This window comes from Pseudopodoces humilis, chromosome 19 (assembly GCF_049639895.1).
Source record: "Pseudopodoces humilis isolate 2021_Gansu_Grassland_sample_001 chromosome 19, ASM4963989v1, whole genome shotgun sequence".
NCBI lineage: Eukaryota > Metazoa > Chordata > Aves > Passeriformes > Paridae > Pseudopodoces > Pseudopodoces humilis.
In genome coordinates this window covers 8,073,330-8,090,646 of record NC_142218.1, presented here as the reverse complement: position 1 = coordinate 8,090,646, position 17,317 = coordinate 8,073,330, and the positions used below count along the sequence as shown (strand labels likewise).

The window sequence follows — 17,317 nt, the reverse complement described above, 5'->3', positions numbered from 1 at the left end:
AAAAAAAAAAAAACCCAAAAAAACTAATCCCATTCCTAAAAACCTGCTGGGATCCCTCCTTCCTTTGCTGTTTGCCTAAAGCTGCTGCAAGGTTTGGGATTTTGGTTTCACACCTCAGCCCAGTCAAGCCAGACCCCCAACCTGGCCCTGCAGGTGAGGCTGCCTTGGAATGGCTGGTTTAAAAAAATTTTAAAAATTAAAACTTAAAAAAAAAAAAAAAAGAAATTTGCTTAACTCTAAGGGAAAAAGCGGTTTAGCCCATCTCGAGCAGACAAGAAAGGGAGGAAGAGGAGGAAAAAATCCTCTTTTGCCAGCGCCCAGCTGGGTGTGTCTCGCCCCCCCGCCGTGGGGCTGTGTTCCTGGCAGGCAGGCTTGCCTGGGAGGGATCTGCCGTCAAAGCCACCCAGGAAAGGAGGCCTGATACGCTCATTAATATTCTGAACTAGTGACCCTTCTTTTTCTTTCCACCCCTCGCCTTTCTCTGGGCGCTCCAGCCTCTCCCCGCCGCGGATGGCTGCAGCCCCCTCCAGCTGAGTCAGTCCTCCCTCCCCGCAGCATTGCAGCACCTCCGCAGCTCCTGCGCTCCCTCCTGCTCCTGCAGCACCGCTCCGCTCCCGCCGCAGCATGGCCAGCACCGTCTCAGGTAGGACAGGCGGCTTCTCGGGGGCTTGACATCAAAGCACTTTTAAACCATCAAGTTTTATATATATATATATATTTATCATTATTCTGAGGGTTTGAGTTGGGTTTGTTTTTTTTTTTTTCCCTCGTGGGGGAGTTCTGTACTGAGGAGGCAGCTGGTATGGCAGCATTGTTCCCCTTCCTCCCCCATACACACACACCCCTCTGATGCAAGATAGCAGGTGGGCTTTTTATTTTAATATGAATACACGTGTGATAAACTTGCCAGTTTAAAGTATTGCTGCCATTTCATTGTGCCATTAGAAGATGCTGCTACGTGCCAATTAAATATTATTTTTGTAACATCGTAGAGCTTTTTTTCTTTTCTGAGAAAAAATTGCATGCGGTGCAGCTGGATGTAAGGAAATCAGAAATTACATTTTGTTTTGTGAAGATCATGCATTGCCTAAATTGGTAATGGAGAGGAAGACATGGGCAAGAGTCAGTAATGCCCTAAAAAATCCCCCAAAGCCAGCCAGAAGAACCTGGATGGGGTTTTGTGTATTCTCCGGGCTTCCCAGCCCCAGATTTCTTGCACAGCTCACATTTCTTGTTTCGAAGATGATACAGGGGAGCGGTCCTCTGATGGCGTTGGGTGAAATGAGATGCTGCAAGGGAAGCCCTTCCTCCCTCCTGCAGCAGCGCCGGGAATCACAGCTCGGCTATCACAGCTCGGCTGCCCGGGAGCCTGTTCGGGTTTGGCTTCAGGATGGCAGCCCAAGGATGCTGTGCTGCTTCGGTCCAGCTTCCTAAAGACCCGTCTTGCCCCCTTTGACTGGGAAGGAGAGATTCAGGTGGCTAAAACTGAGAGTTTGGGTGAAGGAGAAAAGCTTGAAATGGTACAATGAAGAGTGGGTGGGTTTAGAGGGTCTTTTTCTTTTAGGAAACCGATTTTTTTTTTTTTTTATTACTCTGAATTCTGCAGTTCACAAAGAGGGGCTTGGGAGGGGGAAGCGAGATCCTGAAGGGCTGAGCAGGAGCGACAGACAAAAAGGAAGAGCAGGCAGTGCTTTGTGCCCCCCAGGCAGGGAACCAGCCCGCAGGAGACCAGGCAACACTTCTTGCTTCTTTCACTGCCCTTTGCCGTGGTTTCCTGCCGTGCATTTTCTATTCCTTGCTCCTTTTAAAAGACAGTAGATGCAGGGGGAAGAAGGACAGAGAGATGGAGGGGCGTGTATGTGGGGGGAGTATAAGGGTGCAGCTGATCCTGAGTGGGCTTTGCATGCAATTAAAGACGTAAAGCAGCATTGTAAAAATGTGTTTATGACAGAAATCCTGCAGCTATTGTATATATTCCTGTGAGTATCCCTGTCTCAATTAATGTCTGCAGCAGTGCACTTTTGGGAGGTGCCACCCATCTTCTGCCTTCCCTACCGAGCAGGATTGGACCTCGCTTGCAGAGTGGGGGTGGGAGGGAAGGCTCAGACTTACCAGCCCTCTAAACCAAGGTTGCATCAAACTTGAGATGGACGGGGTGGTGGATGAAACACACGTAGGCAGAACATGGGATTTCCAGTTGGTGCATTCTCACCCTCCCAACCCACTGCATGCCCATAGCACATTTTGTCCTCCCAAAGATGCAGTTTTACTGTCAAAGAGACTTAAGATCATGAAGAAGCATGAAACGGGGCTTCCTTGTGACTCAGATCAAGTAGAGAAGCAATTTCAAGGAGTAGGAAGTCATGGAAGGCAGTGCTGTGGCAGGAGGGGAGAGAATAGGGCGCAGTGTGCCAAGGGAGGGTCGGGGCTGAGCCTCGCCCAGCTGCCTTTGCAGGAGCAGCTCCCCAATTCCCCATCGCCTACTGCTCGTACAGCAGCAACGGAGAGTAGCCTGTTAAAGCAGGAGAAAAAGAATTAGGAATCCTTCAATGAAGGAATGAGTCTTGTTTGCTTTCTTCATTTTTTTCTCCTTTATTCTCAGCAAAAGCCGATCCGTGCCGAGGGGAGGGCAGCTGCAGTCGTCTGCGGCTGATGCCCGCGGGCTTATCCCCCTCGGGAAGATTTGCCTGGTTTGTTTAAACAACCAACCAAATCCTTGGGATAAAAAGAAACAGGGCTTGCTCCCCCGAGCCTGTCTGCCCTCTCTCTTTTCTCCGTGTCACCTGCGGCGTTTTCTCCTGGCCCCGGGCGCTGTTGTCGGTGCTGGAGCCGCGGGATGGGCGGCACATGCTCAGTGCCGGCTGGGCTGCGGTGCCGGCCCTGCTGCCGGGCAGCCCTTGCAGGGCAGAGCCCTCGCACCTCCTCCCGCAGCCTCTGCTCGGGCCTTGGTGCTTTTGTGCACCGCGGACCAAGGGTCTGGCTGGGCTCTGCAGGGCTAAGGAACTCCCCCCACAGTTTGTAGTATCTGTGTTGAATAAAGAGACCTGAGATTATGAAATGATGCAGAAGGTGACATCCCCACCGGCTTTCTCCGACGCTGGCGTGTCTGAGAAGGTGGAGCCAAGCGGAAACACCAGGTTGTCATTCCTGGCCTTATAACCGGGCATGGTAAATGGGCCTTGGCAGATCCCAAGGTTTCCCCATCCTGCACTGAAATGTGAGAGCTGAGGGACTTCATGTACCTCTGATCGCTTTTTCGGGTGGCATTGAAGGACACTGTATAGTGTTGCCCTGTCCTGACATTTCTTCTGCCCATGCTGGAGAGTCAGAATCCTTTCTATCAAGCTCTCCATCTCTCTGTGTTCTTAAGAAATAATTAATGTATTTTTCTCTGGCTGTTGAAGAAGTCTATGTGGCCTTAAAAAATTATGGTTCTTTTACTGGGAATTCAGTTTTACATGCCAAAAGAGCCTATTATTGTAGGCATTTATATGTTTTTACCAGAGTATCTAAACAAGGGTTCTAAATAGTTAGCAAATACTTGTTCTTTCTAAAATATAAATAATATCTTGTTTATTGGCACCATGTAGACTCTGGGAAGATGCTTCAGACATCTCAAAGGAGCCCTTTCTTGGAACCTGTCATTGTTGGTTCAGATCTGGTGAAGGCACTGTTTCATCAGATGCACACATTTTCCTTTTTTTGAGTAAAAGCTGAGATTTAGTGGTCTGATGTGGCAACCAGCAGGCTGCAGATAAGCACATTGTGACAGCAGTGTGGGAAGCAGAGAGGTGAACAGGGCCAATGATTCTTCAGGACAATCCTTGGAGGGACCTGAAACTCACTCAAACTTCTATACCCTTAAATTAATTGCAAACAACATGCCTGGCTAATCCCTCCCAGTTGTTCTACTGACAAAGGCTTTACTCATCCAGATGTGAGTTATGATTTAAAAATTAAAGTCTCATCTCCAGAAGGGAGTCAAATCAATGGGCTACAGAAAATACAAAAGAGCCAGAGAGCAACCGAAGACCATGTGCATGTGCTGTGGCAGTTTGGCACCTCCCAAATGGTGATATTCCTCCAACATATTTCCAAATAATCCTTCTATTCTTTCAAGGTACCTCTACATGATTATTATCCTTCTAGAGAATGTTATCCTTTCTGAATTTGTTTACACAAATAGTACCACTATATTATGGGGAAATATAATAATCCTCATTTAATGGAAACCAAGATCCAAAGAGGCCAAATGACTGTCTGTGGTCATACAGCATGTCTGTACCTGACACAACATGGCACTGGGCTCTGTCTGACTGTCTCATAACTTCTTCCTCATCAGCTCCACAGTTCTTTGGTAGCTCTCTGTCTCACCCAAACCTGACTGTGAAACCTGTGTTTGCCCCAAATCCACAAACACTCTGGATTCAGCTGCTTCCATTTGGTTCCTTCCTCTGCTTTTTCAAGCAACGCAGGCCATGCTTCTCTCCTTCCAACAGTAACCCCCCAGCCAGGGCTCTGCTGCACAGCTTGGGGCCTTCTCTGTTGCTGAGCCCATACAAGAGGAGATTTCCCTGGCTATTTTCCTGGGAGCAGCCCACATGTTCCAGTGCTACAGCTCAAGTGATTTGCTGATGCTTTGGCTGTGCACAGCACAGGTTGTTGTGACATTCATGAGCTGCCAATAAAACCTGGAGGGAAGGAGGTGGGTGATTGGAAACCATTCCTGGGCAACAGTTGAGCAGATGTCTGACAGAAGGCAGAGTAAACCTCACATCTGCCTGTTCTCATGGATGATTCCACATGAGCCCATGGTAACTTCTGGGCCTGGATCTTGTGGTCCTTATATAGTGTGGGCTACAACTACTGAGCTGACAAAAAACCCAAAAACCCTCAAAAGAAAAACAATCAACCAACCAACCAACAAAAAGCTAAACAAAAATCCCACTAGTGTTTTCTGGTTCTGTAAGATGTGCTGCTGACTTGTTCGTGGAAGCTGGGGAGCAAGAAAATGGAAGTGCATTAGGCTGAAGGTCTGGCCAATATTTTTATGATAGGATTCATAGCAGGGGAGAAAATCTAGAGCTTGCTGTACTCTCAAGGCTTGTTGAGGACTCTGGTTACTTTTGTTGTGTGTGTGGCATTGCAGTCTGTGCTGGAGGTCTCAGTTCTCTCTGTCTTCTGTACCTTCTGTTTAAGCTTTGACTGTATTTATAATTGGCCAATACTTATTTTTTCATGAGATAATATTCATTATGGAAATTCATTCTTACTTCTCTAAAGTTATCTTCACAAACCAAATTATTTTCTAGTAATAACCTTCCTCTGACCTTGCTATCAGACAGAGCACATCCAGTCTCTTCCATTTAAATTTCACATCAATTAGCCTTGCTCTGCCTGTGGTTCACTGTGACTGATGCTGTGTTAGTGTTGTGTCAAGATGGCCTCGCTCTTTTTTGCTGGATGCCACTAAATACCACCCCAAAACCTGGCTGCAGTTTAGCTTTATGTATTCAGGAAACAGAACAAAACTTTTTAATGAATAATAGGTTTCAAGCCCCCAGGCTTGAAGCCATCCAGGCACATCTTGAGCAGGCAAACGAATCCCATTGCTCCTGCACCACACCATTCCCAGCTGTTCCTCCATCTCTGGCACCACCAGCACTTGGGGAGCAGCTGGATAATGTCTCCAGGGGTTGACTTGGAGATAAACACTTTACATGGATCGATGGTGTGCACAGCACTCCTGCAAAGCCGTGGGGATATGGAAATGCAGGATGTTCCCTACAGCACTAGAGGGAGCACAGGAAAGGAGCACCCTGAGCCTCCTGGTGCCTTGGTGGAGGTTCAGGACACCTCCGTCCTTCTCTTTGCAACAGGAAGAAAGTGTTTTTTTTTCCCCAGGCAATATATTCTATTGTAATACAATATGCAGAGAACAGTAACACAAAAAATTTTAATAAAGATTGATTGGCTCATGGGGTGTGGGGTGGAATACAACCAAATCAGAATCCGCCTGTGCTGATTACTGGGCATAAATCTTCAGAAAGGTTGAGGAATTGACTGCATCTTTATGGATTGCAGCTTAATCACTGCTCAGATTCCTCTAAAGCCAACAAAATATGAGTTCACTCCACTTTACAGGATGGGACGCTGATATATTTTCTCTAACTTCTACAGTTTATTCACTTCTTGGTTTACACAACTCAGTTATTTGCAGTGTTTGAACCCTGATATGTTTGATATGACAGCAGTAAAACATTATGACAGTGAGGAAGACCATACCAGAGTGAATGAATTTGCTGCTGATCCTTCTATTACAGTGTTTGCCTTAAAAGAGAAGTAAAATATCACTAATTCATACCTGAGTGAGCAGCCTATCCTAATCCTCTGCCCACCAGGGAGGCAGAGTTCTTGCTGCACCTCTGAGACTGAAGCAATGCTTTGGTATCAAGTCCCTGAGGACCTGAGTAAGATTAATTTATACAGAAATTAAATATTTGCTCAGTGCAAGCTTAGTTTATTTTTACTAAATTAACAGAAGTAAAAACGCTAATAGATGCTCAAGTAAAAAGTTCAGCATTCCCTGTCTAATTGTTCTTAAAATATGTACATTTGAGCTCTAGATCCAGCCTTTCTGGGCAGGAACTCCTTGGCCATGTCATATTCTGTCCAGCCACATGCCTTTTCCTGGTTCAAGGGTTTTGTCCACTGGCATAAATATGTCCTCAAAACCTTAAATCTACTGCAAATGAGAGTGTGGATACCTCTGAAACAAATTCTAGTGCTGAAGTTGGTGATCTTTTGCCCCTGAGTTTTAAGCAGATGTGATTGAGCCAAAGTCTTGTTTCAGGAGATCTCAGGTTTGATCTTCACTTACACAGTTTCCTAAACTGTGACCCAGAGGTCATGGGTCTTTATTTTAGTTACTGAGTCAGAGGATGTACCTCTCCTCACAGGATGCCTTTTCTTGGCTTGGCCTGATGAAACAATTTGTCACAGAATGTGTCATGAGTGCAAGGACGTCACTGTGATGCTTCTGTGTCCCACAGGTGCAACTGGTGGCTCTGGATCACAGGTGTGGGGATTTCAGGGATCCATGTAATTCTCAGGGCATGGATTCCTCAGGATGTAAATTACATTGAGGGGCTGGGCTTGGTTCAGAGAAGGGAACAGAGCTAGGGAAGGGAACAGAATCTGGAGCACCAGGAGCCACTGAGGGAGCCGGGAAGGCTCAGCCTGTAGGAAATAAGGCTCAGGGGGGACCTTGTCACTCTCTACAACTCCCTGACAGGAGGTCCAGCCCCCACAAGGTGGGGGTCGACCTCCTCTCCCAATTAACAAGTGACAGGACAAGAGGACATGGCTCAAGTTGTGCCAGGGGAGGTTTAGATTGGACATTAGGAAAATGTTTTCACCAAAACGGTTGTCAAGGGGAATGGGTGGAGTCCCCATCCTTGGATGGATTTAAAGGCCATGTAGATGGACACCTGGGGACATGGTTTAGTGGTGGGCTTGGCCGTGCTGGGGGAACACTTGGACCTGATGATCTTGGAGAGCTTTTCCAACCCGAACAAATCTGTGACGATTTCGTGCTCCTATGGTTCTATAATTTCTTCAGGGCTCAGTCCTTCCCCCGTTCATGCCCGGCCCCCGCGGAGGTGCTGAAGGGACAGCTCCCGGCCGGGCTCCGCCGGAGGTGCCAGTCCTGAAGGGACAGCTCCGGGGGGGAGCGCAGCACCGGCAGCTCCGGGGGGCGCGGGGGGCTCGGTCCGCTGCCCCTTCCCGCTGCTCCCCCGCTCGCCCCCGGCAGCAGGAGCTGCTCGGGACCATCCCCGCCGCTGCCCGGGCCCCGTGTGCCGCTAATTGCGGCTGACGGCTGGCGCCGGGGGGCAGCTGCGGGCTCCGGGGCGCGGGAAGGACGCAGAGCGCTTCCAGCGCTCAGCACAGCCCTGCCGCAGCCCTTTTGTCCTCTTGCTCCTCTTCATTTTAATTGACAGAGAGGGACGGTCAGCTTGCTCTACAGAAGGGAAAGCGGGACAGGGGAGATCCCGATGGAATGGAGGTAGCTGTGAAATCACCACGGCAAACCGCCTGAAAGGCAAGGAATGCTATATGGAATCATCTGCACACAGCCCAAGTCGTGAAATACAAAGCACTGTGCTCTCTAACAAGTGCTGTCAGACAATTAAATTGAATTAAATGAGGGGGTCAGGGGTGTGGCACATTTGCCTCATGCCTTGGTTCCACCCAGGACCAGACATAATGGTGGAGCAATGACCTTGTTGACTGGCTTGTTTGTATTAAATGATAATGTCGAAATGATAATAAATGATAATGTCTCTCATCTATTCCCAGGGATCCTCCTCAGGGTTCTTGGCAGCACATTAGGAGATGCATTAGCTTCCTGCTCTGTGTCACGACTTTGGGCCTCTCAGAGGCTCTCCAGAGCTTTTTTCATTAAGAACAAAATCAAAGATGTCTAGCTGCCATTGCTGGTGCAAACTATTCCTATTTGGTTTATATTCAACAGAAGGACTGGGCAGGAGGTTCAAATCAGAATGGGGAGCAAGCTAAAAGCTTGTCAGTCAAGATATGAGCTTCAGGTATGGTGGTTTAGCAAAAGAAGAGTGATAATTAGAGTGAAGTTCTGTACCTAGGAGGAAAAATAAGTGCGAGCATGAAGCAGGCATAGCTTTTCTCACTCAATTAGCTGTGGGAAGGCAGTGGAGAATACCTGAAATATGCTCCTAAGGCCATGTGATACACATAATGTTACTTCATTCAGAATTGTTCTGTGTCTAATGCCTCTTCAGATCAGAGTTCTGGGGATTTCCCTGTCCTGGCCCAGGGGAGGGTTTTGCTCTGAAGGTGGCATTGGAAGCTGTGTTGCAGAGTCCCCTCTAGCTGGAGCACAAAATGAGCTCAGTACAGAGGGGACAAACCAAGGCCAGAAGCACCAGGATCTGTGGGAAATCCAGAGGCAGAGCCAAGGCAGGACAGCACAGCCTGTGCCTGTGGCAGAGGCAGAAGGAAGGGCAGCACAAGGACACTCAGGGTAGGTTTGTCAGGACATGCAGCCACAAAGACACTGTCCCCACGAGCCTGGGTGTCACCCAAGGAGCCAGCCCAGGACAGAGCTTCACAGGACCCATAAGGCAGCAGCACCCACTGCTGAGCCCTAGCTGCTGACCCACCTCATAGGACTGATGCTGTCAGGGTTTTACTGATGTGATAAAGAATGTGACAGCCTGACAGAGCACCTCACTGGCTTCAACTCCTTCTATTCTGAGGTTCTTTGTCAGCAGTGTGCAAACAGTTCACTGTCTTAAATGTGCTGTACTCCAAAAATACAGGTGAAGATTGCCCCAGAAGCAGATTACTGCAGTCTGTTGGGGCAGCACTTGTAATCACTGAGGATGCTGTGGTGAATCCTCCAGTCACAGGAACAGTGAGCAAACTGGAGGACTCACAGGAGTAGAGCTCAAAAGGATTGTGTGTTTCCTGTCCTTTACAGAAGGATGGTTACTGTGGTCACAGACTGTGCCAACTTCTGCCTGTGTGGGCCAAGGTGCTGGCAGAATCCACTCACATCCTCCCTGATCTGCTGCTGCAGGGCAGGAGGTATCTTGTGAATTTGGGGCCCAGCTCTTCCCCTGGTAGCAGAGCCCCTGAACAGTTTCGTCACTCAAATGCCCCTTTGTTCTCCACATTGCTGAGTTCCTCTTGCCTCTTCACCCTCACCTCAGAAAAGGTGAATTGTGAAATATTCCCAACTCACCAGGGCTTGAGCAATGTTTCCAGGTGTCAGCGGACATCATTTATCTCAGAGACTGGAAATTCCACTTCCAGTGAAGAAAGGGTGGGGCAACTGTCCCAACATGTTTAACTAAATGGGCTGCAGCATCCCAGCTCCTTTGGAGGGAAAACCCTACACAGAACCTTATGCCTCAGGATGTGTTAAATCCCTACTGTGTGTGTTCCCATAACATTTGCCACACTGGCAGCTAATTTAGGCTGCTGTAGATCAGACACTCCTTGGGGACCATTTGGCAAGCTATGGCAGCATGGCAACATCGCCACAGAGTCTGGTAGCCGCAAATGGGATTTCCTGGCTGCATGGAAAAGCCTCTATAGAGACTGATAGCTGCAAATGGGGTACTTGCTTAATTTCTCAATGAAAAAGAGATGCTGTTGCCATTAGAATCTCTCTCATTGCTATTTCATATTTTTCAGCCTACAAGGAGAAAATGAAGGAGCTGTCTCTGCTCTCCCTCATCTGCTCCTGTTTCCACACCCAGCCTCATCCCAACACCATCTACCAGTATGGAGGTAGGTAATCTGTTCCCACAGGAGCTCCAGCAGCGTTGGGATTATTCTCCCAAAGGCAATGTGGGAGTTTGCCAGAGTCAGAGTCTCTCTGCTTCATGCTGGGGTGACATACAAGATATTAACAGCAATGTGACCTTTCTGTAATTATGCCATGACTTTAAATTAACTGCATTTGCATGGAGGGGATGAAGGTGATCGCTAATCAAGAAATTCTGGAGATAAAACAAAATCACCCAGATTAGAACATGGGAAAATCCTAATTCCAGTGTGAGGAGCTTGATGACCTCAGATTGCTCTCCTGAATGGCACAGGTTCACAGAGTCACTGTTTTTTTTCTCCACAAAGATATGGAGGTGAAGCAACTGGATAAGAGGGCATCAGGCCAGAGCTTCGAAGTGATCCTGAAGTCCCCTTCAGATTTATCTCCTGAGAGCCCAATCCTTTCCTCCCCTCCCAAGAAGAAGGACCTGTCCCTGGAGGAGCTGCAGAGGAGGCTGGAGGCTGCAGAAGAGAGGAGGAAGGTAAGGAGATGTCCTGTAGAAGCAGTGATTTTCTGGTTCTAATTGCACCAAATCTTAAAACCCAGTGGGAGTAATCTAAAACAGCTGGCAAGTGTTCTGACACTTGTTATTCCACTGTAGATTGTCAGGTGAGACATGGGTGAAGTTCTGCAGTGTGATTTAGGCAGAGAATTCTACTCCATCATCATCATCATCATCATCATCATCATCATCATTGTGTAGATGTGGCACTTGGGGATATGGGTTAGTGGTGGGCTGGCCAGTGATCTCAGAGGGCTTTTCCAACCTAGACAATTCTATGATGGTGGGAAAAAGGTGTCAAAAGTATCTTCCAAGCAGGAAGATTGTATGGGGTGGAGGGGGTGGCAGAGTGGTTTGAGCAGAGGAGGGAGTCAGAAAGCCTCCCTGGGGAGATGGAGGCTGGAAGAGCCTCTCCAGTGGCCTCACCCCACTCCCTCGGCAGACCCAGGAGGCGCAGGTGCTGAAGCAGCTGGCGGAAAAGCGGGAACACGAGCGGGAGGTGCTGCACAAGGCACTGGAGGAGAACAACAACTTCAGCCGCCTGGCCGAGGAGAAGCTCAACTACAAGATGGAGCTGAGCAGGGAGATCCGTGAGGCACATCTTGCTGCCTTGAGGGAGCGGCTCCGTGAGAAGGTGAGCGTGACCCCCGGGACAGGTCTGGGGGTGCTGATCCTTATGGAAAAATGGGGTCTGGTCCCAGTGTGATGGGTACAAGGGACAGGAGGTTTTCTTGGTGGTGGTTGCTGAGGAGGAGCTCTGCTCCAGAGCAGCATGAGGAGTTGGGTTATGTCCTTCAGGGTCAGTAGAAAACATAGCCTGGATAATCCTGATAAGTTCAAGTGCAAAGCCAGAGCATCAGGTTCACTGAGAGATGCATGAATGAAGGGTTTTGCAGGAGAGAGGAGCCAGGACTGTGTTCACTGGAGGTTCCATCGCCTCCAAGTTCCCACAGATGATCCTTAACTTCTTGCAGGTGTAACCCCCACCCTTGGGGTGCTTTGGATGGGAAATTGGTCTCTTTTTTTATGTCTGATGCAAATCCTGTGTGCAGGAGGAAAATATTGATCACAAGAGCAGGGCGTGTTAGCTCGGTATCATCTCTCCCATCTTTGCAGGAACTGCACGCAGCCGAAGTCCGCAGGAACAAGGAACAGCGGGAGGAGATCTCTGGATAAAGGGCTTTTCTACACATCTAGCACCTGATTCCTGTTAACAAACCAACCAATTGACCAACCAACACGTTTTATTTTGTTTGTCTAGACGCGTCATTCGGTTCTCCATCCCCCCTCCCATCCCCCAGCTACACGCTTCTCTCTGCATCCCTAATCGTCAGTGCTTGTGGGGATTCACAGATCATAGGGACCTCTAAGCAGAATAGCAACTAGTTCACATCAAATAGAGAATCAATCTGTCAATCAGTCAATCAAACAGCTTCTTTGGAGGGTTTTGTCTTTTTTCTTTTTTTTTTAAATATTTCTTAAACTGATGTTAAAAAAAAAAACCCAAATGAAGATATTAATAAATTCAACCAGCAGTGTCACATAAGAAATACGGATTTCTTATCCAGAGCTTTTCCTCCTCTTGGTGTTTCCTCTGGGCCAAATATCAGTTTCAGAAAAATGGGAAGTAAGTGATAATTTCTGTGTGTGAAGTAAAATAGGGAGCAGCCCCCTGTTTGCCCATGGTGGGAGAGAGGAAAGAGAGGGATGGATGGCTCAGGACTTGCAGTGTGCAGAACCCCAATCTTTTGGCTGCCTCCAGAGCCAGCCCAGTTAGGCAGTGACCACAGCCCTCACCTTTGAGTGATTTTTGAGAACCCGTGTGGAAGCAGCTGAGGGGCTCCACCCAAAGCTTGGTGCCAGGTGCCACATCACAGCAAGTCCCTGTCACGGCAGGCACTGCCTGATGCCCTGGCTGGCCACTGAGCCACCCTCTCCCTGGCTGAGGGGAGACTGAGAGGTCTTAGCTGCTCTGCCCAGGAGAGCTGTGGGTGGTGATTTCATTCCCAGCTCTGTGGGAACCTTGGGAGAGACCCTCAGCCTCCTGTGGGCTCCCCAGTGCTCCCACAATATAGGATTCCACTCTGTTAGGAGAGAAAATCCAGCAGAGATGGTGCATGGTTGTGAAATGGCCTTTTAGTGAACAGAAGAATCCTTCCCTCTTTCCAGTGATGGATGTGGCTCTTTGGGGCCATCACAAGGCAGATTGCTGGGGACCAAATCCTGGGGCTCTTTTCTGTTCTCCATAGAATCCCCAGCTGGATGTGGGAGGGATCCCTCCATGGCCATGGCTTGATGTCAGGGGACTCTGCTCCTAAAAGGAAGGGCTACCTTACTCCCAAATCCCTCCTCCTGGGCTCGGGGGCGGACAGGGCTGTTAGAAAGCTCCTGTGCTGTCAGTGACAAAAGAAAATTAGATTTAGGGCAAAGAAGGAAACTGAGGGTTGAATTTCTTAACAGTAGCTAATGATCAGTTTATAGTAGCAGCTGTCTTAGATAAGCATCTGTGTAGAGCGTGGCATCTCCGCCAGCATCACCTCATTCATATAGTGACGAGAAATTTTAAAAAGTTTAAAAAAAAAATTTAAGAAGTAATTTAAATGAAATGTTTGTGTGTAAGAAATGGTTGAAACTGTCAGATGTCTGTGTCCCACGTTGGTGGGATCTGAGAAGGTATCTGCGAGATATTAACCCTGTCCTACTCTCTGTGGTGCTGAGTGTTTGCTTGGTGTGTAATTCTGACCTGGAGCTTGTTGTAAATACTGTTTTTAGTACTATGATTATTATGATTATTATTATCAGAAATGTTGTACTCATGAGCAAGAGTTGAAAACAAGAGAAATGGCCATTTTCACTCTCTCCTGGGGGCTCAGAAGGAGTCGGAGGCTGGGCCAGGTGAAGGCAGGGTGCCAGTGGGATGCTGGACCAGAGAGCAGCTGGAAAATGATGGAATTGGGAGCTGGAGGCAGCCGAGGAGTCCTGCGGGCAGGGCAGTGAGAGCGGGGATGGCTGCTCCTCGTGCTGGGAGGAGAAGGAAGGGCTGAGAGGAAGAGTAGAGGTGATGCTTCAATTCTAGTACATATAATTAATTAAGTGTTGATCTAAACCTCCCCATGTGGAGGTTCCAGGTGGTTCCTTGCAACCCTGCAGAAGCTGGAGGATCTGTCAGGTTTAGCATGTATTGGAAGAGGGCTGTAACAGGTTGTACTGGTCAGAGCTGTCCTCTCAAACAGCTCCTGAGTCTCCAGGCTCAATTCCTGCCTGGAGCTTCCCTCTTGGTCTCTTGTGCTGCCCCACACCCCTCTCTTCCCCATCCCTGGAGCCCAGATGGGTCTCAAGTGGGGACTTATTCTTGCAATAGCTTTTTCTGGCAAAAATTCCCATGGCAAGTGCAGAATGGCCTGGCAGATGGTGCTCATGCAGGTGTGAGCACTGGGAAACTAATTTTTTTCCCCTCTGTCAGGTTGGTGCAGTGAGGGATGGTGGATATGGCTGGAAAATGTGTTACTGCAGGAGAAGCTCCTGCACCAGAGGAGCAGGGACATGCAGGGAGAGTTGAGCATTGGTAATGTCAGGGAGCTGCTGCCAAGACACGTTGTGCCAAGGAAACAGCCTCACCTGTGGGGCCAGAGGCTTTACGTGTCCCAGAGCCATGTTTGCCTGGTGCAGATGGATGGAGCAGGGATGTTCAGGAGCTTGTCCAGTGCAACTGGGCACTATCAGGGAAATGTATGACTGCTTTGGCTGCACGGTGTTGGCTGGATGAGGGGTGTCCACCCACTGCTCCAAACCCATTGTGGCCAGAAGCTCATGCAGTGCTGTGCCCAACCTGCAGCACATGGCTCGGGCCAGGATCATGGTTATTCCATGCCTTTCCATATCCTTTCATGCTATTGGCTATGTGCAGCTGCATACTTCATGCCTCAGATGAGACTAATTAAGTAACCTCATTAACATCCTTACTGCCCCAGCCTGTGTCATTCCTGGAGCATTCCCATGTACCATGGATGTGGACATGGCATGTAACCCTCCCCCAGTTCTCGGGGTGGCCTTCCTTATTGTGGGTCCTGTGGTCTCCACTGATCCTTGAGGATGTTTATGAATCGAGTTCTGAACCAACACTTTTCAGCCCCATTTTTGCAGCAGCATATGGACATGGGAATGTGCCTTGTAGGGGGAGCATCCTCAGGGCACCCACGGCATCCCCACCCAGACCTCAAGTGTGGCAGTGGTGTGAGGGAGGAAAGTCAGGAGGGTGACATCATCATGTGCATGCATAGGCCTTCCAAGAGCCCTCCTGGAGAGGAGCTTTTGACTGGGGCAAGAAACAGGAGCTGAAGCTAAATGAGCTCCCAACCACCACCAAGAGCCAGGCGATGGGTGAAGCTGTAGGAAAGCCGGGACCACCGGCCTCGCAGCCCAAATTACAGCTCTGCACCCACGTTATTCCCTACAACAGAGCTCAACTCTGCCTGTAAATAGGTACTTCCAAGGATGCTGGCCCCTCCGACTGCTTCTGGACTGAGCCTATTCCTTGTCTTATTATTTTGGAGCCATTAAAAAATCTTGCTCTGACCCACTTGTGGGGGTCCCTTTGAGTTGACCTTCCAGGGCCGTTGGGAGTTGAGGAGTTGCATGAATCCTACCTCGGGGGTAGGTCGATATTGCTGCTCCCTTTCAAATGTAAACTTCAGCTTGCTTGCTTTAGCTTAGCCTGGTGTGACTCTCTGGCCCTGGCTCTGCAATCCTGCCTCATGGGATTTGTTATATCCCTCCCATGGCATTCCCGTCCTCCTCGCAGTGGCTGTGCACCCGGCTGTGCACACGCGCACAGAAACGCATCCGTGGAAATGATATATGCACATACACTCTGATACCACTTGAAATGAGTCAGGGAATGGCTGTTTACGGTGCTAGAGATTTCTTACTCTCCATGCTAGGGACGAGATGACATAGTAAGACCAATAAACTCCACCTTTGTAGTCAGTTGTCTTTAAGTAAAGCAGCAGACAGGCACTGGCCCATGCCTACGTGGGTGCTCCATGGTCCCCAGGGTGCAGGGACGCAGGGGACAGCTGGGCATCCCTGCCCCGGCATCCCCCATGCCTCAGTTTCCCACACCCTTTGACAAGGGGACAGAGATGCTCCCTCCCCATGGGGACTACGGGAGAGCCGATGCCTCCACATCTCTAAAGTGCTCTGAAATGGAAAGTACCAAAGTATGGAGTCGGGATATGCAGCTGTGCACCCCAGGAGGAACTCCCCAGCCTGTGGCTGCAGGAGAGGGTTGGAAGATGACTGTGTGGGCACAGGGCTGAGCTGTCACCCCAGGGCTCAGCACCCTGGCTGCCCTCCGGGCAGGATGTGCTCCTCCTGCCACAGCCTGGGTCACCATCCCTTGTGCTGGGTGGAGAGCTGGCACAGTGTCATGGAAGGACTTTCCATCCCTAACAGAGCCTTGTCCGGTTCCCTTTGGTCTGCCACGTGCATTTCATTGTCAACTTGAGGTTGTTGTTGTGCAAAAGAAGTGATCATGAAAAAAAATAAAGGAAAAAAAAAAGAAATAAAGTTGGTATGAAACCGTATGTGTCCGTCTCTCTCCAGAAATGGGTTGTTTTTGTTCCAAAGCTTCTCTTTGTATTGTGAGAATCCTAATAAACTGCATTAGACAGAAAATGGACCTAAAGATTTAACAAAATGGACCCTAATCCTCTGAATACTCAGTGACCGCTTTTTCACACGGCATAAAAGAGGCAGAAATTGACAGTTTATCACCATTCTCAGAGGAACAAAGTAATAAATGCTTGAATGAGGGTCCTGCTGCCACCCCCTGTGGCTGGGAATGAGGATGTGCAAAGTCTTTACACAGGAAGATCGAAAAAGATATAAAACAGTTACAAATACAACAAATGGAGTTCTAGAAACCACATGAACTTCCTTATTTAAAACTCCAATGTCTCCTTCATGAGTTTTTCCCGAGAAAGTATCCAGCCTGGGCTGGACAGAGCGGGAGGGAGCAGGGCTGTATTCCTCAGGGAGATGGAACCCCAACCAATGAGACCCTGCATGGTCAACGCTCCCAACCCCATCCCTGGAGCCAAGTACACAAAAATGTCCAAAAGCTGTAGCTGAAAACAGGGAAATTTGTAATCCACAAGGACATGCGGGAGAGGGCGCCTGGCTGCTTTCCTGCTGCTGGGGAAAGGTTCCCCCACTTCCCTTTTCGGGAGGGCTTTTGCCACCACAAGCAGTGCCCAATGTCACTGGCCACTGTCCTCCCTGTCCTTGAGGGGATATTGAAATAGCAGCACCCTCCTGGACTGTCCCACATCTTATGATCCCATCAAAATAACCAGGGTGGGAAACTTCCCACAGAGCTCAGCAGCACTCAGTGCACAAGGAGATAAAGTGAGGGGAAGGCAGGGGGGAGTAAGTTTTAATTC

At 49.0% G+C, this 17,317-nt stretch overlaps 1 protein-coding gene across 2 annotated transcripts; it reads left to right on the top strand.

Moving 5' to 3' along the window:
- Window positions 1-353: 353 nt before the first annotated feature.
- STMN3 (stathmin 3) lies at window positions 354-16,459 on the top strand. 2 transcript variants are annotated; one of them, XM_005524756.3, is made up of 5 exons: window positions 361-643; window positions 10,237-10,332; window positions 10,678-10,853; window positions 11,317-11,508; window positions 11,991-16,459. In XM_005524756.3, the coding sequence occupies exons 1-5, from the start codon at window positions 625-627 to the stop codon at window positions 12,048-12,050; spliced, it is 543 nt and encodes a 180-aa protein (XP_005524813.1). In that variant the 5' UTR covers window positions 361-624; the 3' UTR covers window positions 12,051-16,459. The 2 variants fall into 2 exon arrangements, with proteins under 2 accessions (XP_014109540.1, XP_005524813.1); XM_014254065.2 differs by lacking the exon at window positions 11,991-16,459 and having other exon boundaries at window positions 354-643; window positions 11,317-11,580.
- The last annotated feature ends 858 nt before the right edge of the window (window positions 16,460-17,317 follow it).

What these genes read in the sequence shown, in the direction of transcription:
- STMN3 (XM_014254065.2), top strand. An exon ending in CACCATCTACCAGTATGGAG is followed by an intron (nt 10,333 to 10,677) that starts GTAGGTAATCTG and finishes TTCTCCACAAAG; the next exon opens with ATATGGAGGTGAAGCAACTG. An exon ending in CTGCAGAAGAGAGGAGGAAG is followed by an intron (nt 10,854 to 11,316) that starts GTAAGGAGATGT and finishes CTCCCTCGGCAG; the next exon opens with ACCCAGGAGGCGCAGGTGCT.